This window comes from Orbicella franksi, chromosome 1 (genome assembly GCF_964199315.1).
Source record: "Orbicella franksi chromosome 1, jaOrbFran1.1, whole genome shotgun sequence".
Classification (NCBI taxonomy): Eukaryota; Metazoa; Cnidaria; class Anthozoa; order Scleractinia; family Merulinidae; genus Orbicella; species Orbicella franksi.
Window position 1 is genome coordinate 28,322,440 of NC_138145.1, and position 24,752 is coordinate 28,347,191.

At 41.4% G+C, this 24,752-nt stretch overlaps 2 protein-coding genes across 3 annotated transcripts in view; one reads left to right on the forward strand and one right to left on the reverse strand.

The window, feature by feature from the left end:
- The window catches only part of LOC145501105 (uncharacterized), an 8,689-nt gene extending 8,187 nt beyond the window's left edge, over nucleotides 1-502 (reverse strand). Inside the window, exons 1-2 of one of the 2 annotated variants that reach the window (XM_081480667.1) lie at nucleotides 156-502; nucleotides 1-116 (exon numbers count right to left, since the gene is read on the reverse strand). The exon at nucleotides 1-116 is cut by the window's left edge and continues 3,010 nt beyond it. The gene's annotated coding sequence lies outside the window, so the exon portion shown is untranslated. The other variant, XM_081480661.1, reaches the window with a different exon arrangement.
- A 9,492-nt stretch (nucleotides 503-9,994) lies between these two features.
- Nucleotides 9,995-24,752, forward strand: part of LOC145501329 (CUB domain-containing protein 2-like) — a 48,190-nt gene continuing 33,432 nt past the window's right edge. Inside the window, exons 1-3 of the mRNA XM_081480824.1 lie at nucleotides 9,995-10,136; nucleotides 11,800-11,956; nucleotides 13,769-13,950. Coding sequence (XP_081336950.1) covers nucleotides 10,070-10,136; nucleotides 11,800-11,956; nucleotides 13,769-13,950 — 406 coding nt within the window. The 5' untranslated portion in view covers nucleotides 9,995-10,069. The remainder of the gene's footprint in view (nucleotides 10,137-11,799; nucleotides 11,957-13,768; nucleotides 13,951-24,752) is intronic.

The following is a 24,752-nucleotide window of genomic DNA, read 5'->3' on the forward strand; positions in this document are numbered from 1 at the left end:
GAACGACGACAATCATTGCACCTTTTCAACTTTTATCTACCTTTCCTCGGAAAATATAAGGAGTTGCTAACACATGAGGGCGGAGGAAGCAGACATGGACCTAAAATTTACTTTTCCTTTCCCGTTATCAGCCGTTCGTTTTTCATAGAAAACACAATGGAAGAAATTCAAAAGATGGGACCAAGAAACCTTCCAAAAACCGTCCATATCGAAGCGCGTGCAGATGTTGAGAGGCCGATTTCTCACTTTGTGTTTATAGGACTACTAAGCTTCCCATTTCTTCTGACGACACCAGGATTATTGGCCATAAAAATAGTTTGCCTTTGATTTCTCCGCCTCGCCAAACATATGGTTAAGTGTTGAAAGAAGTTGATAATTATGCCCCATTTATGACCAAAACGGCTGAAAAACCGACCCTTTGGGACCGCCCATACCTACATAGCCTATATAAGGGAGTACTTCCCGGGCACCAACGCTTGAGTCCCATACCAGTAAGAGTGCATGTCCCATCACTTATCATATGTTTCGCGAGGCGGAGAAATCAAAGACAAACTAGTTTTATGGCCAATAATTCTGGTGTCGTCAGAAGAAATGGGAAGCTTAGTAGTCCTATAAACACAAAGTGAGAAATCGGCCTCTCAACATCTGCACGCGCTTCGGATCACGGATCGGATCACGGATCGGATCACAGGAAAAAAAATAAAATAAAAAAATAAAAAAAGTTATAAGATAATAATAAATAAAAAAATATGTTAAACGAAAATCAGAAATGTTGCGTTATAAGCCAAAATAAAGTCTGCGAGACATAATGGAGCCCAGGCCCCTCTGAAAGTTGTTTTGCTGAGTGACTTTCATAGAGGAGTTTCGTGAAGTGCGCGCCGCCATGGAAGAAGGCAATCGAGAGGTAGGCATCATTTCTCCAGTCAGTTATTATTTGTTTTTTATATATATCATCTAATTTGCTACTTTTCCTTTATTCATTTTAGCACACGCAAGAGAAGAGGCGAAAAATGAGGTGAGGAGTAAGATTTTTATATATGATCGACTACTGAAGTGCACGTGGGCGATTTATGTAGTCCATGTCGTGGACAGTAATACTACTTTCTTCTTCGAACTTTTTAATTTCTTCTTTACCTGAATTTGATTCGTTATACGCTAAGCAATTTGCATTCCACAAGCATATTGAACTAACGAGCAAAATGGTTACACAAGTTTTTGCGGATCAGTCTAGATCTGAAATCATCATGTATCTTATTCTAAAAGTCTAAAAATAATCCGTAAAATTTGATAAACACGCGCCTCAGCTCTTTTAATAGGTATATACTCTGAACACAGTGGAAAAAAATGCTCGTTCATCAATGAAAACAAATTGTTCAATTATACCGGCAACCGGCAAGTACTTTTCTCGGTAGAGGGCATTTAGCAAAATCGCCGACCAGAACGGCGCCAAAGGACATGTTGTTGCCTTTATGTCTGGGGAGTCAATGTCGACCGCGTGGGAAAAGTTTTCATCTTTGCCAGCGAAAAACTACAGAAATGCGAAAGCGTAACCGGAAAAGAAAACTTTTAGGGGCGAACCATTACAAATCCATATACTGACCGTTTAAGCGATAGTTCCCCTTACATTCTCCAGCTTTAGTTATAAATGAATACTGTATTGATTCTGATTTCATTTCATTTCTTGGCAGCATTGAGGAAGAATTCAGAAGGCCGGCCAAATTCCTGAAAGAGGCTGACGAGGTTAATTATAGCTCCGAATCTTTAAGAAAGGGGATATCACGGAGAACGATACGTCTGTGTTTCTCCTTTTCATTTGAATTCTAAATGGTGCTCATTTTCCTAAAGAGGGTTTTTCAGTGTTTTAAAAAGGGCGAAAAACCTATTTAAAAGCTATAACACACGTTGATATTAAAGCAGGCCCGTAAGTTGGCGATTATAAAAAATAGCAAAGTTTTGATGTCGATATAGTCTCTATGCAAATTAACCTAAACCTAAATGTCACTGACGTGGATAACAAGAAACGCAAAAAAACAACAACAACAACAACAAAAAACACCTACTTTAAACTCAAATGTCTCACGCCCACCACGGGGGTAGGGGGGGAGGGTTGTTATCTTGCAAATTCTCTGGGTTTTTTTTCCGAGACCGGGGTGCTCGTGTATGTGTTAGTGTGCGTGTGGGGAGTGGTCCTCTCCTCAGACAATGACCGTTTATGAATTCTGAGTGGTTTTCTCGCGTATTGGTAAACTCGAATCTGGTGGATGGATCTGGTGATCGGTGAAGTTGTCTCTGTCTCCTATTCTGGGTTAACACGTTTTTGTACTAAATTATCATCCCATAGCTCCTGCGTCAAGGAAAAGATATTTGGACATATGATATAAAAAGTCCTGGGACGGGGCTACACCGAAATTTAAATGTCATACCCTTAACAGGAGTAACGGGCAAGCCCACCCATGCCCTCCCGGTCCTGAATAGGGTTAAGATTACCTTTGATTAGCTATAAGGCAGCGTCACCTTAAGTCTTTCCTACCACCAGGACCTAAACTCGTTAGCACTAGGATATGATAGCAAGGCAAATGTAGGCACTCAATTATAGAAAGAACGTTTTTTGTATCTGTAGGCTGGGGAATTTGAGGTTGTAGATTTGACAGAACGTCCAGTCAAGACTTGCAAGGATGAAATGTATGGAAAAATATCGAGTTCGAGTAATAGCGACTCTGAAAGCAAAGATCGTCTGAGGGCTGGAGGCCATCCCCTTTACTTCAACAAGGACAAAGACGTGCCGATATTCCACAGTGATAAATGCACCTACACCACGGACGAAATTGTGAAGATATTCTGGAGTGCAACAGAAGACCAGTTTAAGTGTAGGAAACCTCCGAAGAAAGTTCAACAGAATGCTGTCTTCTTAATTGATCTGCGTTACACGAGCCTTGAAGATCTTCGAGCTGATGGCTTGCCTCAATATGACATATATGGAGGTAAACGCACCCTGACAGTTGAGGTAGACGACGCTGATGCTGATGATATGAAGGTGCTGGTTACAAGACGAGCGAAGGACAATCTGAAGAGCAACAACGAGTATCATTTCGAAAGGTTATATCACAGTTGGAGTGTTGGAAGCGGGGGAAATAAATTCCATAGGAGGATTATGCACATGAGAGATCGAAGAAATGACATTCTTAACAACGTGGCTTTTGTGCAGTACGTCTATGACGGTGACGAGGAGAACATCATTGACAAGCCTCACCAAAACACCAAAAAGGGTCGTGCACCTGGTTACACGCGTACAAAGGCTTCAGTTATCCGGAAAATTGACACTAATTTGTCCTCTATGGGTCCTAAAGAGGCAGTATTCCAGGCAACGAGAGACGCCGGTGGTGTCATGCAAGTGGACTCTTTGAGTGACCTTCCACGTGGTCCACGTCAGGGTTATTACCGAAATCAGGTAAAGAAGGCTCCTCTACCAGCCTATCTTCAGGGCAAGGAAAAAGATGATGAGCTACTAGAGGTTCTGTTAAAGATGAAAAGCGAAAAGGAACCTTTCATTCGGAAGGTTTCTCTAGAAAAGGAAAACCTTACCATCGTTCTTGCATCAGAAAACCAGTTAGCAGAGTTGGCAAAGTACAGCACATCAGAACTGGACTTCTCCATTGTTCAGCTAGATCCCACATTCAATCTGGGGCCATACGAATGTACACCGATTTCCTACAGAAATCTGTTGCTAAAAAGCAAAAGAAGTGGTACATCTCTAGTAAGGCTTGGTCCTGTTTTGATTCATTATCGAAAAGACGAGAAAACCTTTCGAGACTTCCTCCAGACAGTCGTTGATGCAAAACCGAAGCTCAAGGAAATTCTGTTTTGTGGTACGGATGGGGAGACAGCGTTGATCAACGCAATCCAAAGCGTTCTTCCGAAGGCGGGCGAAAGAAGTGTGAGGTGTTTTAAACATCTCCAGGATAACATGAAATCTGCTCTTGGCTCGTTTGGCGTAACAGGAAGACAGAGAGACTACATTGATGACGTATTTGGCAGCGTTGACAAGGACGGCATTTACCTGGCTGGTCTCCTTGATGCAGAGTGTCCCGAAGAGTTTGATGCCACACTTCAGTCTCTCAGACAGAGATGGGTGGAAAGAGGAGACAAATCAGAAAAGGTTTACTCCTGGGTCTCAGAACGGGGAGAGATGCTTAAGAAAAGAGCAATCGCTAGTGTTCGTCGAGCTGCAACGCTCCAGGCGATGAGCCCACAAGTGGACATTCCTGTCCACTTCTTCACAAACGAAGCAGAATCGAACAACAACAGATTGAAGGCCAAGAAAGGCAGGCAGTCATCCGGCTTTACTGGTACCATCGAGGCTGTTGAAAGTATCGCGAAAGAAGAAGAGGAGGAGTTTGCGCAAGCCTTCGGAGGCGTTTCACAAAGCTATGAACTTCGTCCTGAGTTTGCCAAGTTCACCGTTCCTGACTTTATGGATTGGAAGAAGATTGAAAGGACATCTTACCTTGAGAAGTTACGAAAAGCCACTATGGAAGAGCTCTATGCCGCTGAGAATCCCACAAGTCTCGGCCTTGTACCAGAGAGCGTCATAAGAAGACAAAATGCTGCAAGCTTCACTTTAGATTCTGGAAAGTCAGACTTGGCGCATTCTTATTTCAACGACAGCGACTTCGAGGAAAGCGATCTTTCTGAACAGAACGATCCTGAGGAATCACTGGTCAGCGGTCTGAGCAATCTTGAGAATGATGAGCGACTACAACACCTGTCCAGTCGTACCCGTGAGGCAATGATTGAAAAGGCCAAATTGCTGTCACGCATAAACAGTGTATGGCGAGGACCTCGAGCTGCCGATGGATCAAGGTCTTTTTCCGTCGCAAGTCAGTCTGGGAAAAGGCCAAATTATGTCTTGATGGATGATAGAGGGAAAGTCGAATGCGAGTGTCCTCACTGGAAGTCAACTAAGATATGCTCTCATGCCCTGGCCGTTGCCGAAAAGGAAGACGAGATTGCTTCCTACCTTACCTGGTTTGGTAAGCTAAAGTTTGCCAAGAAGCGGAATTTGACCAGCGCTGCCAACTTAAATGTGAAGAAATCAACCCTCGGGAACAAAGGGAAGCGCCCAAAAAGGCAACGATCAGGTAAACCACCATCCGCTACTCTCTCGGAAAACACGAAGAGCTCCCCAACCGCAAGTATAAACTTAAATGGCTAAAGGACACTAAGGCCTTTAAGTGCTACGGCTGCAACTCTGCCATTCGGGTCCCAGGCGAAATCCCTGATCCGCCAAATGATTTAATTGCGTCCACTAATGAGTATAAGTCGTTTATGAAGGACGGGAAACTACAAGTTCATTTCGGGCCCACGCATTACCATCTACGTGCTGCATGCATTGTCGCCAAGAATCCCGAATTTGACGCAAGTAATGACTTTCTAATTACAGAGCATGACAAGAGGTCATTTAAAGAGCAACATAAGCGCCTCATTTACGAGGAATTTAAATTGTAAATACCTCTTACTAACGAAGTTCGAGGTCCGTTCTGTAAGTTACGGACCGAGTTTTTTTCCCCATCGATTTATGGCCCAAGCGCGAAGCGCGCGGGCCATAAATCGAAGGGGAAAAAACGAAGATCTGTAACTTACAGTACGGACCGAGAAGACTAGGTTAGTAAGATATTTATTATTTATTTTTTTTCTCAAGCATCTGAGCTCCTAAAAGTTAGTCAATCTTTTGCCTTTTTTACACATCCATCGACGATTAGTTAACGCAAGTTTATCTCTGTTCACTTTAAAATGGCAAGGAAAGTCACTAAGAAAATTCAATTGAGTGACTTGAAGTTGTGAGAGTTAGCTTAATTGTTTGTAGCTTGGTGCTGTAATGGCGCGTAGTCCTGTGTTAATTTCTCTCGCCGTAAAATTTGAGTCAATTTCAGTCGAGTTTACCTCTCTGATCGTTGCTGTATTTAAAAGAATTTCTGTGGAATACACTTGACGAAATTCCTCGTTTTCTGCTATTCAATTTACGGTAGAAAAGCGACGAAGTGATTTTAACAGCAACGACTAACAGAAATTGTTTTTGTAGTAAAACTTCAAACTTCGCACGAAATTTCACACCGCAAAAACAGTTTTGGAGAAATTAACTGGTGAAATAATTGCAACTAACACAAAGTAGTTCGAAAAAAATCTGTTTTTTAATACATCTTTATTTCTCTACTATCTGAGTTACTCGCTCGTTGCCGAGATTTCTTACAAATCGTTTGTAGAGTGCGCGGAAGCCGATTCAATGACAAGTGTTGCGTAAACAAACCCATTTGTAATCTGTAAAACCAATTTACTGCAGGAAAAAAATAAACATGTTATTTGCCGGCTTAGGGTCGGTCTGTATAGTGAAAAACTGTGACCTCGGGTTTGAAAATGCTGCCCGAGGCCGCAGGCTTCAAATTTCTGACGCACGTCAAAAGCAAAACGAGCCCATTTGAAATCGCTTTTAAGTCGTTAGTACGCACAATTTAGAGTAAAAGAAAGTTTTAAACTTTTACTTGCTATAAAAGTTAAGTACACTTGGTGATAAATCACGTAACAGTTTGGCAACAAAAACAACTTTAAATTTTAGCGGGCCGTACAGGAGAATACGGCCCGCTAAATTGACCAATCATAACGCGCGTACTAACTGGGAGATATAATAATGAACGTTAGCTAGCTCGAAGCTTCCGTGAACCTCCCATTCTCGTTTTTGAAATTGCTGTTAGTGTCAGTAGCTAGTTCTCGGCTACGTTTTCGAGTCATATGTGAGCGTTACAGTCGGCGTTACAGTTAATGAGGAAACTTACGCACGCAAGTTCAAGGACATGACTTGCTTTAAAGGAGCTACGTCATGGTTTGCGCATCTTGAAAAAAATTAGCCTAGTTTTCCAAGTTCGTCATTTGCAGTTCTTGTTAATCTTTGCCATCCTTAACGATCCTCATTCCGTTTTGATTTGTTCTTGCCTCTTAAGTGTTTTCGACCCTAGAACACGATCATTTCAAGGTTTTATTCTATTTAATGGCAACTCTTTACGACCCCAAAAATAACTCTAAAAATCGTGACGTAACTCCTAAAATGTTGTTTATTCTCGGGTTGCGTTATCGTTCAGACTATCGATGTTATCCCTAGAATTTTTTGTAAAACAGCTATATATCTTTGAAATACGAATGGTTTGTTTCGTCTTATTCCAGTGCGAAATATCGTATTTCAAACTCACATCTTGTAAAAGTATAGACTTGTCTCAAAAACGGCGATTGTTTGAAATCATCACGTGTTTAATTTTTTAGTGTTTTTAGTTTTTGTGTTTCTATTCATACGTTCGTCCTATTATTACCATACTGACTCGTTTTATGACAGTTTACCTTTGATATTATAAAGGAATAAAGGAAAGTCACCTGAATTAAACAAAACGTTCTGCTCACAGTAGTCACTCTAGTGCAATTTGCTCAGAAAAATTTTGAAATTGAATCTTGAATTTTGAATTTTGAATTTTTTTCCTTGATCCGATCCGTGATCCGGTCCGTGATCCGATCCGTGATCCGATCCGTGATCCGATCCGTGATCCGATCCGTGATCCGATCCGTGATCCGGTCCGATCCGATCCAGATTTTGTCGACGCCGGGTGCTAGGGTTATGCAAATGAGCTTTGACACGAGCAATAGCTATGTAAACACACTGACTGATTTTAATCTGTTCTCGCGTGCAATCCAAGGAGATACCCACCGGTTTGAACTTATACAACGGTTGATTAAGGTATGAAATTTACTGTGATGTGCTTTTTAGGCTTCATTTAGACCCAGCTTTTGAGATTTTTCCCGTCAAATTTGGCTAAATTTAAGTAGGTGATCAAAGGCCTCAGAGTAGGGTGTCTTCCAGCCTCGCTGGTAAGCTTAGAATTTTTCGAAAAGTTTCCATATTTCGTCAGTCAAAGTAATGAATGTACCTTAAAATTCGTATGAAAACGAAATTCCGTGAGCTGCATTTTAGGCGACGTAGCACGCTTCACAAAATCGGTGAATTTTGCCTTTCTGATCACGGTCAGCAACCTCAGTTCGGCCAAAATTCAATTTTGTCTCATAGCAAAGCAAAAATACGGAATTGGAAAATAATAAATTGCTTTTATATATATATGTGTCAAACCCTTTTCACTGACAAAAAATGAAGGAAAATTATTTTTGGTCCCGAAGTCGAGTAGACCGCTTTTAGCGGGACTGCCACTTAACTATTTTAATTAAGTGGGCGATTGATCTATCGCTCGCGCGATCGATCAACCAAACAGTCCGATATATAATTATATAACGTGTTAAAACGCTTAGCAAAAGAAACAACCTTCATAAGATATAGTCCTGTTTAAAATTATTTATGTAAGCTTTTCCCATACAGTCGGCTATAAAACATGGACAAAATGTTCCATGATTTCCTTCCAAACCTTAACCTATTTAGGAAAATTGACGTATAACGCCACACTTATTTGTGTTCACAATATCTGTCATACGCAATAATTCATCTAGGTACCACTAAATATCACAAAATTGAGCCTTGAATTCCTGTAAGATGTTTGTATATTTTTAAAATGAACAAGAGCTTTTGATAACCATTAACGTTAATTTCGGTCTTAACGAAAGGCACGTATCAGGTAAAGTGATCTGCATTTATTACATCTCGATAGATGACACAGGGATGTCTCTTTATGGCATTTGGTCCCATTCCTCTCCTCGCCCCCAGTTCCCTTTTCCTCCAGCTGCTATCAGCTTATTACGCTTCTTTCGTGTTGTTGGGTATGTTTATATTTTTCCTCTTTCCTGTTCGCTGCGTTTATTTCATTGCTTGAAGTTCCCTTATATTTTATCTCATGGAATATTCAGGTGAGCATGATATGTGTTCACACCACAAGCAAATCCTGAGGTACAGAAAATTTTCTGTGGTTTCAACTGAATTGTAGAAACGTAAATGGAAGTTTAGGAAAGCAAAAAATGCTATGAAAACAAGAAGTCGTAAGCGACGGTCTCGACAATTTTTCCGTGTTCTCCCCCGACTTGCACGAGTTATAGAAACACAGCTTTTAGTTCGCGTTCCTCTTTTAGCATATCTTGGGTATCTTTCTTACTCGATTATGGAATTTACAGTCACTTTGGAGCACATCATTTATCTGTGTCCCAAGTCTCTGAAAAGCGAAACATATGGCAATGGGAAAATTGAATTGAAAAGTTTTTTTAATATCAAAGGCACGAAAACTTTGTAATTTCAAGGTTTTAAAGGGATACTGTCTTTTAAAGGGATACTGTCGCCTGGCTGATTATGGAAAGTTCTATTTCCTGCAAATGCCACCAATAAATTGGATGAAAAGTCAGAGATTGTACAGAGCAAAATAGGACAAGTATTTTAGGGAAGAAGCTGGATTACAAGGATGGAGAAGAATTACGGTTGACTTTGTGACAGGATATCAAGAAACCGAAATTTACATTCCACTGAAATTTTGAATCTTGAAGTCCTTGTTTTAAGTCTTTATTCCAGAAACTATAACTCAGACCTTTTAATTAAATGCCGATGATTAGAAGATTTGAAATAAGGAACCTTGTCAAATAATAATTAAGGTGAAATCCTTTGCCCAACTCTTGCATTTGACGACTGATTGGAATACTTTACTAGATGTTGGAATTAGGAACAGTTCCGACATTTTTACTTCTAAAAGACGCCTTAGAGTATTTCTTAATTTTATTTTGTAATTTATACATTCTTAACTTTAACTTTGTAAATGTAGAACAGCTAACGTTTTCAGACTCTTAACTCTAAGCTTTTTTGGTATGCAGGCCTCTGAAAACCCCTGTTAAAATATCTCTATTATTACGTGACGTTATTATACCCTTGGTGCGCTTTTTTTAATCTTACCTAACAAGTCACACCGTTGCCCCCTCCCCCTCCCCCCCCCCCCCCCCAAGAATCTTTGATGGGCATTCTTCCAGGTAATTTGATAATCATTTCTCCGCAGAAATGGCAATTAACAAGTAAAAGGCAACAGATTGTGCGACAAAAAAAGACTTCTACATCATGAAAATGCTCTTCTTAGTGCTCTTGCTCCTGTGGAATGATAAGGAAGGTGCACACGCAACACAAGGTAAGCAAACGTATTGTGTCGATATGCCTTCTTTTCTAATTTTCTAATCGTAGTTGATGGTAACAGATGTAGCGGGAGACGAGGAGTTGTTGTATGAAAAAAAATTAAATTTCAATGAAAGAAATGCAGTAATAGACAGCTCCGAACGACTAGTAGATTTATAGCAAAACAGTTAGATTATTCGTTCTCGAATTCTATGGATGACAGTTGACAGCTGCGCCTCCGTAAACTATCTCGCGAGAGAAATTTCCAACTCATAATCTAATTCTTTATTATATATTAAAGCTTGTTATATATTAATTAAAAAAACTCAGCCTGTGCTATGGTAAGGAATATTGTTTGGAATACAATTCATCCAAACTGTTACGATATTGTGTTTACCTTACGGTTGCCATGGTAACGGGCCTTTGGTGACTAAGTTTCTCGCCTTTTTGTATGCTCTCGTGAGTTGTTAAAGAAAACAAAGAATTCTTTTTTTAAAATTTAAAAGATTTTCAAACGCCTCTTGAAAACAGTCTCCTTTCAGGCATGATTACTGATCAGTTAAATTTTATAATGTAGACAAATTAAACATAATAGTAGTTCTTGTTTTTATGTTTACAACGGGTTAGCTGCTCTGTGAATTCGAGATAAAATAAAATCATTTATGCGTGTATGTAAAAGCTGTCATAATGACATGATTGCCGTTGTTAACTGTGATAGGCCAGACCTCTTAAAAGAGCGTTTTCACATGACGTCACGGTAGCCATATTTGGTGTTCACAAACAATGCGAATAGACCTTTTTACCAATACGGCGGCCATTTTGAATTCTATTGTTTCAAATAGCTTTTATGGGATACCCAGGGGGCAAATACATACAAACTAATTTGCCTCCTGAGCATTCTATAATGGCTATTTGAAACAATAGAATTCAAAATGGTCGCCGTATCGATAAAAAGGTCTATTTCTTTCTTTTGGAAAGTGCAAACATCTCCTATTATTTGGGAAAGTCAATATGGCCGCCAAGACAACGCTTTTTAAATTAGGGACTCAAAATTAGGGCTGGGCCAAAAAAGTTTTTGGTCGTTTGGGCCTGAAGTATTGTCGTTAATAAGGGCAAAAGGAGGGGGGTGGGGTCGGTCCCCTAGGCAACTCTCTTGGAACTGCCACTTACAGACACTTAAAGTGTTAGTAGACATTTCAACCTAATGAAACTTGTTACTGTTAATTTTTCTGCTTAATTATTACACTCCCAAATGTGATGGGAACATCGTTGAAAGACGTTTGTGGCCAATAAAATGAAATAAGTGCATCATCATGACGTTGCATTACGCTAGAGTATCTGTAGCTATATGCATTCATATTACATTATCCTGTACTAATTTGGTGGCCAAAACATAAGCGCTTTGCCAGGTGCCGGCCTCTGAAGGGTTTAGGGTGAAGCATCCATGCAGTATTCATTCATGTTACATTATCCTGTACTAATTTGGTGGCCAAAGCATAAGCGCTTTGCTAGGTGTCGGCCTCTAAAGGGTTTAGGGTGAAACATCTAGGCAGTATTCAGTATTCGTGTTTTATGGTGTGGTGTTATCCTACGCATACCTGTCCTGCAATGTGTTTTCTCAAAGACAACTTATACACATATGTAATATATATAATATATTTATACCTTTCCTTAAACAGGATGTGGTTCGGTGGTTAATAACACACTAAAAAGTCCTAGATATCCTAGCAGATACCTACCCAATATGGACTGCAGTTATACGGTCGCCATTCCACGCAATGGGACGATGATCATTTCTTTCATCGATTTTGAATTGGAGGATGACTCATTATGCGAGTAAGCACATAGCTGTTACTTTAAGCATTTATACCTACTGCTGTCTACAACACGATCTGTGAATTCCTTTAATTTGTCAAGAATTCATTGGAGTGAATGAAACTTGATGAGACTGTTCTTGTTTTATAACAAAGGACAACACATCAGAAAATAGTTACAAGGCTTATTTATAATATTCAGTGAACTCGGATCGAATCTTGAACTCTTATAATGTCTCTGACGGGGGGGCGGGGGAGGTGGAGTGGAGAGGATGCACACGTAACTCTGGTTAATTTAGTATAGTTTAGTTTAATGAGTTCGTCACCAAAATACAAGAACAAATAAATTCAAATAGACAAACAACTAACTTTCAAATGGGCAAATAAATTCAAAATAGTACGGGATGTGATGTGACGGGGGACAGAAACAGAACTAGAGTCCCAGTTGCTATCTAAACCCATACTATACTCAACATACACTAATATGGACAATCAAAATAAGTACAAGGAACTAAAAATGTGATAAATATGTAAATTATTGTATAAGTATCAAACCTTGTTAGTTTCTAGCGTAGAGGACTGTTAAGTTCCTCGCTTTAATAAATGTGCTGTTTTCAACTAAAAGACAGTCAAATGTTATGAAAAGTTGTTTAATAACATCTGTTAATAAATTGAAACTCTTCACATAATTTCTTGACAAATTAAAGGGAGGGTTTCACGGCTCGGCACATGCGCAAGCTACAGCGTTAATCATTCAATTTCATTGTTTATAAAACAATTGGAAGCGTGCAAATGACTCTTGCAGGAAATTTGCCTTTAAAAATTTCACGGTCAGTCACGAAAACATGACGATATAGGTGTGATTTCTCACTGAAATTCCTTTCGTATGTTCAAACTCCATGCATAAAGTACATTTTCGTTTTCCTATCGACAAGATGTATTGCGGAAATCACAGACTATAATTTGGCGAAAGCTTAATGATAGCCTTTGAGTAGCTACACGGTTACACGAAGGAGCTAGGAGAATGACCTGGTGTCCACATTTTATGGAAGATGTAAACGGATTTAGACAGAAAAAGGGGATTTTGGACTTGAACATCAAATTTGTTATTCGGGCCGAACCGTTTACTCTGGAACAGACCAAGGAGTTATGTACTCGCATCTGATTGGTTTATAAACTATGGAATTGGGTGGGGTTACGTCACAACTTGCACATGCGTCGAACCGTGCAACTGTCCCTTTAATCATTGAATCGTATGCTGAACACTGTGTAAATGGTAATGACGATAAACTAAACACAGTTGTGAAGTGAAATTGTAAGCATGATAGTGGCGCGTTATATGTAATGGATATAGATACTGCTCAATTCCAAAACTGCAGCAAATGGCCCTTACATGCCTTTACATCATAGTAAGCAGAGCATCTGAATTCATGGTTTGAGCTGCTGCGTTTAGTTTCAGGGATCAAGGAGCCATTTTGAAAGCTCTGTGCATATAAAGCATCTGCGTTCCAGTGGGATAGAAAAGAATAAAAGCTGTTCTCCGCTTTGCCAGCCTGACATCTTGTCCATCGTTGGCGTGTTACTTTGCTCCGAGATATAGATCTAATTAGACAAAATGCGGAAATGAAAGAAACCGTGGTATATCGTCACATCCGTCATTGGTATATGTGTGTTATCAGTCCGTACAAAAAAAGTGCCAATATTATCCGAATACGGTCCCGACCAAGCTTGGCTAAAGGAATTGAAATCTCTGATTGCTTTATCTTAGTTAATGGCCCTTTGAACTAACTGAGTCGTGTAATAACGGCCAATTGTTTCCGTTTCTTATGCACAGCCATGACTATCTAGAGATTGTTAATGACGGAAGAATGGTTGGTAAGTACTGTGGCCATAGGACTGGGCAGAATATTCTTTTAACTGGAGACCAGATATTGATCAAATTCCACTCAGACGATAGCGAAGAAGAAAGGGGATTCCTGATACATTTCACTTCTGGTCCACACGTTAAGTATATACGTACTTTTCCTGATTTCTAATGTTTGTAATATAATAAAGATGGAGCACTAGCATCTGTGCCACATTAGACAACTGTTAACTGACCTATGTATCGAATGTAGCATGGCTTAGTAGTTACACTTCGCCAAACTACGATTACGTCTCAGTCAGAGAGTCGCCTTAAATCACAGCGAAATCTCTAAGGTAAACTCTGAAAGTATGTTCAGCTGTATTATTTAAGGTATCGGTGCTATCGGTGTCATATTTAAAAACATAAATAAACAATAGTTTCCATTTGGCGCAGAAATATGCTCAGATATTTGTCGGCAGGCATTATCTGTTCCGAGAAGCGACCATTTTTCCTAGAGCGTAGCTCGAGGAAAACTGTGACCTTCGAGGAACAGATAATGTCCAAGGACAAATATGCGAGCATATTTTCGCACCAAATGGAGGTTATTGTGTTTATTATCCTTCAAAACTTTTTCGTAACACGCGCAGTTTTGAAAATTGGAGAATATTCTCGGATATGTACGGCGCCGCAAATGATCCCGGCCCGCAAATGATCCCCAAATTGTACCGCAAATGATCCCGGGACCGGAAATGATCCCCAGATTGTACCATAAATGATCCCGGACCGGAAATGGTTGCCTCGCCATAAAATTTGGAAATGTGAGGACTCGGAATTTGGACAGTTGATTTTAAATTTATGCAATCGTTTTTGTTATGTAAAACTTTTTTTTTTATGTAAAACTCAGAAAACCGTGAAAATTTGTATTTGATTCCAAAAGGTTAATTTGGTACTGAACCAATCACTATAAAGTTCAGGACACGCGAGTAAACCTCAAAACCACAACCAATAGGCCACGTTCGATATATCAATATTCTAACATCGATCCAAGGCTCTTGGGTCAAAATTGCAAATTGTTTAAGTTTCCTTTGGTTTTCAATTCCCAAAGGAAACTTGGATACAAAGAAAACACCAGCAAACATAGAAGTTTGTCCTGAAAGCCTCGGAGCCATGTTAGAACATTGATATATCGAACGTGGCCTATTGCCGCAGGTGTTTGCGGTTTAGTTTTCTCACGCTTAATGGGCTTTTTCCTTGCTACACAATAATAATCCTTAAATACTTCTGGTTTTCAGGGTTTTCTGAGTTTCACAGTAATAATACAATTTGTTGATACAACAGTTATCATATGAAACGCACGAAAATGTGCAGTATGAACGATTTGAATGCAAATTTCACAACTTTAAAAATGATATCCCAACGTTACGAAATCCTGTGTTTGAAGTTTGTAGTTTAGCTGGATCCTTCCCTGAATGACATTATTGGGTCCGGGCATGAGATGTATGATAACACGGGATGTTCGCTATATCCTCAAATTTGGAGACAACTGAGAATTCCCAATTGGATTGACTACATTTTTACTACGGTAACTAGCAAGAAGGAATCTTAGAGACCTTCGTGGGAGCCCGTGTCCATCTAGGACGCAAGTATAAGAAGTGTACAGGGAAAAGTTCAAACGGTTAATTAGATGGCAGAGGCATCTTCGAAGATTCATGTTTCTTTTTGCAGTACGTTTCCTAAACGAAACATTTATGCAGTCGACACATGACAATTTAGTATTTTGCGCAGTATGAGAAATGTTTTTTTTATTGCTGCTTGTATGCCTGAGGTTCTGGTCTTTTCTTCACCTAGGATATTTAAGAAAATATGTATCCATTCATAGACTTTTCATGGAGTCCACGCCATTCCTAACTTTTTGCGGTGAAATCAGTTCCGGTCCCGGGATCATTTGCGGTACAATTTGGGGATCATTTGCGGTACGGGGATCATTTGCGGGTCGGGATCAATTGCGGGGCCGTACATATAATCCCGAGTTTTGGCTGGGAAATATTCGGTCACGTGACGTGTTTAGACCAATCCCGCGCGAGCAAAAATATTTGACGGATTATAACAAGTAACAACAAGTAAAATTACACCCTTACAGTCTCTTTTAAAAATATTATTTTGTGGTTTTTCGTTTTTGGTTTGTAAGCCTGAAGAGTGGGACTGGGACATCATGACATCATGTCGTCATATGACGCCTAAACGCTGTCACGTTTAAAAATGTCCACTATCTCTTTTTGTTTATTATTGACAGTTTCCCGTTTCACAAATACTCATTACAACAATCATTACCTAAGACAATTTACAGAGTTACAAATTATTATTCCATAAGACAGAAACTGCCATACATCAAAATTCACACACAACAAACACTACACTGCAGGCAGCTCTTTGCAATAAATGAATAGCGAAATACTTCAGGAAATCTACAAAGGTTTTTTCTAGAATTGCATCCCATCTTTTCCTGATAGTTGCGATTTTCTCATTTTGTTTTGTTATAGATTCTTCGGTTTCTAACTTAATTTTAACTTTCTTTAGAAACATAGCAAAATCAGGGTATCACCATCTGGAATTTCAAAACCATTACGAAATGTCATTGTAAGGATAATTTTGGAATAAAGTCTTTATAACATCCAAAATCTCAAAAGAATATGTACCTATTGAGCACCTTTAGAGATGTCTCACGTCCAAGCAGTGTAGCGCGTCCGGTGTAAACTGTAGGTACCTAAACCTCTATATCAAATTAAAGCTTATAGAGCTGGCTAGCTATCAAACTATACAAAGAATTTTGAAATACAATAAATTGTCGAATTTTTCACAACCTCTAAACGTGAGCATCCGAATCCCCATTTGGGTCCCTTTTGAAAGCTACAAGTCAAAGGGAATTTGTTCGTTTGCCCTCAAACTTGGACGGTAGCTAGTTTGACAAATAAACAACAAAAACGTTTCTAAAAAAAAAACGTTTAATATGTTTATCACCGCTATTTGTGTTTTATTCCTCGTTAAACTGCGATGGCCCAAGAACAAAAGCCTTTATAAAAACGTTTCTGCCAATTTTTTATTTCCAAAAGGTTTTTCTCCGAGAGCGATTTTCTACGATTACTCCACATTTTTAAACCTTTTTTCTAAATGTCCCGTAACCTTTCATAGAAATTGAATATGGCAAATCGCAGACATAAGTTTTTTAGTACTTTGGGTCCGGAAACTGATGGACAAATTAAATAAGTGAAAAACAAAATTCGCATTGACCGTTTGAAAAGGTGTTTTGGACGCTCGCACTTAATTGGAGGCAAAAAATTCGTCAATTCATTTTATTTAAAAATTGTTGGTACACGCTTATTTAAAATTTAAGAGAAGACGGGGTGCCCTAATCGAGGGGGGCGCTTATTGAATTTTTCCCAGATATGACTGTTTTTTTTTTTTTTTGTAATATATGTGTCAGTCTCTTAAAGGTCTAAGAAGGATTTTCTCTCTCTTGAAGAACTACGTATTACTAGTATAACCCCTTGAGCCGGTCTAGGCCTGCTGCACAAGCTTGGTTGGGCTTTGGAGCAATGAATCAGCAGATCTTCACTACCATCCGTTGCAACAGCAATGTGCAGTGCTTGAATAAGTCAATAAGCACTTGCTTTTGATTGAACACGACTAAAGCTATACATCCTTTGTTGTCTCAGTACTCGTCCATAAAACAGGGGGAGGGGATGGGGGTTCTTATTCGAGGGGAGGCGCTTATTATAAATTTTGGCTGATAGGAGGGGGGCACATTCGAACGGGACGCTTATTTGACGGGAGGCGTTAATTTGAGGATTTCCGGTAGTTGAGGCAGCTCTATAAGCGTTAATTTGATATGGGGGTTTAGGTATCTACAGTGTAAACCGGACGCGCTACATCGCTTAGACGTTAGACACCTCTATTTCTAAACCAAAAGGCGATGACCAAGATTATATTTCACAGACTCCGTTCGAAATATATGAGACAATAAATCGTAGGAATTTCCCGGTTAGTGCTTCAAACCACTTTTTAGCGCCAACAGAAGGGCGAACCCCCCTAAAGCAACGATAAAAGAGGCTTGGGTATACCCACAAGGCCCTGGGACCTAGATCTCGTGGTCCCATAATGCTTCGGTGACTTTTTTCCTTGTGCTTCAAACCATTCGGTAAGTATTTCGCTTTTGCCCTGCTTTTTTGCAAATTCTCACCGTTTTTTAGGCTATACGTCTGTGTTTTTACACAAAGGTTTCTTTTAGGTGATATTTGTCGCTTTTCAGGATATTTAAAATCACTGAACATGTCCCATAGAAGACACAAGTCGCGTGAAAGGTCTCGCTCTCGGTCGCCATCTTCCCGCCAAAACTCTGTTTCGTCGCCTGACCTACATCATGAAGGGTCCCCGCCGAAACGGCACAAGGAGGAAAACGATTCCCTTCGGAAGATTCTTCAGTCGATTGAACGTCTTTCCAACCGAATAGACACGTTTGAGTCCCGAGCAAATCAGCCAGAAACTATTGCAGACACTTTTGATGATGCTTTGTCGATTTTAGCTGGTTAAACGTCAGGCTTGGAGATTAGCGAATCTTTGGCGACCGAAGCGTCTTTTAAGACTGCTACCACGCCCGTTAGGGCACCCATAGAGCCTATTAAGGCGCCCGTAGAGCCTATTCAGGCACCCGTAGCGCCTGCTAAGGTACCAACAGAGTCTATTAAGACATCTGACGAAGCTGAAAACTCAACGAAATCTAGTGACGATCATGAGCTGTTCGACCCAGTTGCCAAGTCAACTTCCCGGAAACCATTAGCTTCTTTCTCCAAGTTTCTGGATACTAATTTTCGGAGATACTAATTATCTTTTATCTTACCAGAAATCTCTTGTTATTTTGGATGACTGGGCAACTCCTGAAGTGGATGCACTCTCTGCTCCAAAACTCGATCAACAATTTAAAGTGAAAACGTTTGTACAAGAAAGGGATAAGGAAATGTTTAATGTTCAGTGTGCGTTCTTAATTGCCATGCACAGGCCCACTTTGTGGCCTTCATGATTGTATCGAAAATGATTCAGCTCCACCTTATGAGGAAATTAAGGTAGCTTTTGAACAAGCTCTTTGCCTTTTAGGCTCAGCCAATGCTCAGCTGTCTATTCTGAGACGACAGAGAGTCCTTGCAGCCATAAACCGTTCGACGACAAACCTCGCGGAACTACCTCTGCCTAATGCAAAATTATGGCTATTTAGAGATGATTTCCCCTCCTTGGCCTCAAAGCAGTCCGAGTTGTCAGGGGATCTCACAAAACATTTGGCACAGACTACAGGGAAATCCTTTTCTAGACGTAGTAACAGTTCCCAGTCTCAAAGCAGACATCGAGGAGACACCTTTGACAAGTATCAATCTACTGGGTATTCAAACCGTTCTAAATCTCAGTCAAATTACCATGGGCCTCATTCAAAAAACGGGCTTTTTCGTCCCCCTCCCCAGAAGGGACGTCAGCCAGACTCTCAGAGTGCATAGTGTCTTGGAGAACCCTAACATCGGACCCCAGATTCTCTCATTTGTTTCAGGTTACAAGATAAGTTTCCTCAAAACTCCTTTTCAAAAGTCTCCACCAATTATCCAAACATCGGGTCAGGAGGCACTCCTAATATCCTAGGAAGTGAACGAGTTATTGCAATAAGGGGCCATACATAATACCCCTTTTACCAGAGATGGTTTTTACAGCCGCCTGTTTCCTGCGTCCGGTGATAGACCTACGTTCTTTGAACAAGTTCATTGTAAACGAGCATTTCCAGACGGAAAACCTCAGTTGCCTAAAGACGTTACTTTTACCAGAGATTTTTTGACAAAAGCAGACTGTCAACATCAAGAATTTGCGAACGGGACTCTGGGCGTGGTGCTCAACGAGTTTGCCTTTGAATTCTAAAGGTCTCTGAAGAGTCTCTTGGCCGAGACGAAACGCCGCGTCAGACTAGCCACGAAAATTTCACAAGTATTTGACAATTATTTGCTTTTGTATAAATTTAACTCGTGAACGTACGGTTGGGAATCCTTCTGCGATAGAGGGCCAGACTGTCAACATCAAGAATTTGCGAACGGGACTTTGGGCGTGATGCTCAACGAGTTTACCTTTGAATTCTAAAGGTCTCTGAAGAGTCTCTTGGCCGAGACGAAACGCCGCGTCAGACTAGCCACGAACATTTCACAAGTATTTAACAATGGAGGAAGCTGTGAAAAATACTCAGCTGGTAGTGACTCTCCTTCAGTCTCTGTAAGAGCCAATTTCCAACTCCCTCGGTTTCAATATGCAAGATTCACTCTAGTTCACTGACTTTAATTCGACTAACACTCCAATAAGACCCTCCTGTTTGCTTGTACATAATTCCATCAATCGTCCGCGGCTTTATCCGTCTTATCCGTCTTATCCGTCGTTACTTCGAGTGAATCGCATACACAACTGCAACGTTTGCTGACGTTTGCCATTACATGCACACTCGAAAAGATCACGTGACTTAAACGCGGGAACTAAACGGCGGGAAAAATACATATTCCCATACATATTTAAATAACAAGCGTCAATATCAATGTCAATGTCCTTGTTCACGGTGTCTCTCAATCACGGCTGAGAATTCTCGATTCTTCCAATAAGCAAAGTTTCCGTATGGGTCGCACCAGCTCCGGTTTTGACTTCCACAGTTCGCACAAACCCATCTCTTTCGCGAACTACTTTGACGACTCGGCCCATGCGCCACTGCCCTCTTGGCAACGGCTCATCTACAAGAAGCACAAGATCTCCAACTTCTGCGTTTCGGCGGGGTCTGTCCCATTTCTGTCTCTCCTGTAAGGCTGGAACATACTCTTTCAACCATCTCTTCCAGAAATGGTCAGCCAAAATATGCATCTGTCGCCACTTCTTTCTAACAAAGACATCTTCTTTCACAAAGGATCCCGGCGTTAAGGTGTGGACAGGTCTCTGCAGCAACACGGGGTTGGGGGTTAAAGGTTCACAATCGTTTGGATCATCAGAGGCAGGAGCAAGCGGCCTGGAATTTAAAATCAACTCAACCTCGTTAAGGACCGTTGTTAACACCTCTTCGTCAACGAGGCCTTTCCCAAGAATAGCCTTCAGGGCTGTACGGGTGCTGCGTATCAGTCTTTCCCAGACCCCACTGGTGTGTGAAGCCCTTGGCGGTTGGAACATCCACTGACATCCCTTCTGGTGCAGTTCGTCTTGGATTTGTTTCTGGTTCCAGCCTTTAATGGCAGTTGTGATCTCCTTTTCAGCGCCAACGAAGTTAGACCCGTTGTCAGAGTAAATACACTTGGGTAGACCTCTTCGATTGATAAATCTTCTGAAAACGTTAATGAAGCAATCTGTTTCCAGGGAAGTAGCCACCTCCAGATGAACTGCTCTAGAGTTCAAACAAGTAAATATGGCACCCCATCTCTTGACCACTGATCTTCCCTCTTGACATTTAGTGGGCCAAAGTAGTCGACTCCAGTATACGTGAAACATGGCTCATAGGCTGTGATACGAAATGCAGGTAAGGTGGCCATCATCTGCTCCATCCTAACTGCCCTCTGTTTCTTGCACGTAAGGCATGATCGTACAACCTTGCGCGCGGCAGACCTTCCTTTGGGTATCCAAAACTGTTCCCTTAACTGTGCCAATATGTGATCCTGAACAGCATGAGCTAGCTTCTGGTGAAATGCTTGGCGCAGCAATTGAGTCACATGATGTTTTGGGGGAACATAGGGAACTTGGCTTCCAGTGCAATGTGTGCTTCAGAAATGCGGTCTCCAACTCTCAAAATACCATTTACTAACACTGGCCGCAGCCTAACAATTCCACTCGAGCTCTTGACGTTCCCTCGTTTTTTCAAGTCTCCAATTTCTTCTTGATAAACTTCATTTTGCACGAGCTTCACTATGGCTTTGGTTGCTCTCTCCAAATCCTCTGTTGTTAGGTACTTGACACTGTCGTCCACGTTGTTGTCTCTACGATGCTGCAGGTATGCTTTGAATTTCAACAACCAGGTTACCTTCTTCTGCAGCACTGTCCAAGAAGAGTGCCTCACAAGTAGTTCATGCAACTTGCCCAAAGCCGTCAAGGTGAATATGGCCTTCTCGTTCTTGACTTCCAAGTCATCCTCTGGCAGTTCACCAAAATCTGCTTGGGGCCATTCTTCCTCAGGTTCTGACAAAAATGCGGTACCGCTAAACCATCTCTCACTGCTTAGAAACTGGTGTGCTGAAAGCCCACGAGATGCATCATCTGCTGGGTTAAGGGATCCTGGACAGTCTCTCCACTGACTCGGCTTAGACACATCCCTGGTCTCGGAAACTCGATTTGCAACGTATGTCTTGAATCTACGAGATTCATTGTTGATGTACTGCAAAGTGATCTTGGAATCTGTCCAAAAGGATGTCGAGGAAATATTCAAATCAATCTCCTTTAGGATCATTGCATGAGCACGTACTGCAATTGTGGCAGCCTGCAGCTCTAGCCTTGGCACGGAGACATACTGTAGAGGAGCGGTGCGGCTCTTGGCCGTGATGAAGGAACAACTCACGGTTCCGTCCTCAGCTTGTTTTCTCAAATATGAGACAGTTCCGTACCCATATTCTGACGCATCACTGAAATGGTGGAGTTGAAATGACGCGCTGGTTGAACAGCCACCAGGAAAGTAACAACGAGGGATGCTTACTTGACTAAGGAATACCAACTCTTCCTTTCACTTCTTCTAGCCTTTCAACAAGTCCTCTGGTAACTTGTCGTCCCAATGGAGCTTCAACTGCCAAGTCTTCGTCATCACTCTTTTAGTGGGAAGCAGGACTGGTCCAAACATGCCGAGTGGATCAAAGGTGGAGCTTATCGTTGACAAACATCCTCGCCTTGTGTCCTCATTCAACTGTTTCTGTGGCAGCAATACCTTTACCCCAAATGAATCCGTTTCAGTGTTCCACTGCAGCCCAAGCGCTCTTTCAATGGGGAGCTTATCAAGATCAAGATTCTTGACAGTTCTTTCCTCCGCGGGAATGGCAGCCAATACCTCTTTGATGTTGGACACGAATTTCGTCAGGCGAAAGTTGCCTTTCTTCAACAACTGTATCAACTGCAGTGAGGCTTTAATTGCTCGTTCGGTGGTGGGCACGGAAAACAAGCAATCGTCCACATAGAAATTCTTAGATACGATATCACACACTTCCTTGCTAAACTCAGTTTTGTTATCGATAGTTGTCCGCTGTAGAGCCCAAGCAGCAATACATGGAGAATCTGCCTTTCCAAACAAATGGACAGTCATCCTGTGGTCACTTGGCGGCTCATCCATTCCTTCACTCCACCACAAGAATCGTAAGGCTTAAGCATCCTCCTCTGCACAAGCTAGTCTGTGAAACATACTCTCAATGTCAGAAGCCACAGCTACCTCATCCTTCCTAAACTGAAACAGCACTTCAATGAGTGAGTTGTTCAGCTGTGGGTCCTGGAGCAGTTGTTTATTAAGCGAGGTTCCACCATACTCTGCAGCTGCATCATACACTACTCGCACTTTAGCCTTGTTGGGGTTGATCACACCATGGTGCGGAAGATACCATGTGCGGTTACTGGTGGTGGATGCTTCTTCTTTAGACAACTTGACAGCATACCCTTTGACAACATAGTCATTCATCACTGCTCTGTATTGCTCACCAAACTCTGGATCTCGATCAAACCGTTTCTTTAACTGCTTCAATCTCTTCTCTGCTAAGAGTCGGTTGTTCGGCAGATGGCAGTCGTCATCTCGCCACAGGAGGCCAACTTTATATCTCCCATTCTTCAGCCTGGTTGTCCCTTCCAATATTTTCAGCGCCCTGTTGTCTTCAACACTGTTCGCACTGTCACCATCATTTCCAAATCCGTACGACTCAGAAGCCCAAAACTTCTCTACTTGCTGGTGGAGTTGCATGGTTGACTCATCCTCAGCCCAGTCAAATTCAAAAACAGAAAGTGCAACTGGCTTGCTGTCATCTTCCTTTCTGTTTGTTGGCCCAGCTACACACCATCCAAATGGTGTCTTCGATGCATACGGCTCGGACTGAGGATTGTCTCCCCAACAGTAATGCAGCACTATGTGAGCCTGTGGCACGTCCTGACCAATGAGGACTGAGATTTCGTTCAAGTCCACTGGGACATTCGGAAACTCCAAGTCCTTAAGGTGGGACCATTCTGACAGATCCAGCTTATCTGGGCAGTATCAGTCTGACACATTTAAACTCTCTACTGTCAAAGCATGATGGACTGGGAAGCAGGGTCCATCTTGATCAGCTGGGCGGACCAGGAAGCTAACTTTGGCTAATTCACAGTCATGATTCTTCTGAGTCACAGTATTGATGCTTACCTTCTCGGTAGTACCTTGAAGTTTCAGTTTTTCTGCAAGTTGTGACGTAATCATGGAACAAACAGCAGCTGTGTCTAGCAGACCATAAGTAGAAACAATGGCTCCATTGTCAGCAGCGACACACAGGGGTACTACTTTCAGCAGCACAAAACTTCGCTTTGAATTCTCCATAGTTGCGTTGTCTACACTCAGGTCAGTCCTTGCAGGAATACTCTGATCAACATTCCTTTCAGTTTCGCTGACTTCATGCGGAATCACCCCAGGTGCATGTAACAGTGAATGGTGACTTAAGGGGTGAGCACAGTCCTTTTCCATACAACTGTTCTTTTCAGGACACCTCTTTCGCACATGAGAAGTAGCTAGACAACGGTAACACAGTGCATTAGTTCTTGCAAACCGTCGCCGCCAACTTAAACTCTTTGTCGGAAAGACTGAACACCTCGAAATTCTATGCTTTCCCTTGCAAACCTTACAAACTTCACCTCGGCTCCGGCCACTTCCAGCCACTGGATCATCTTCCGCTGGTAAGACCTCTCTCGTCCCTTGATTAATACTAGCATCTGCTACAGC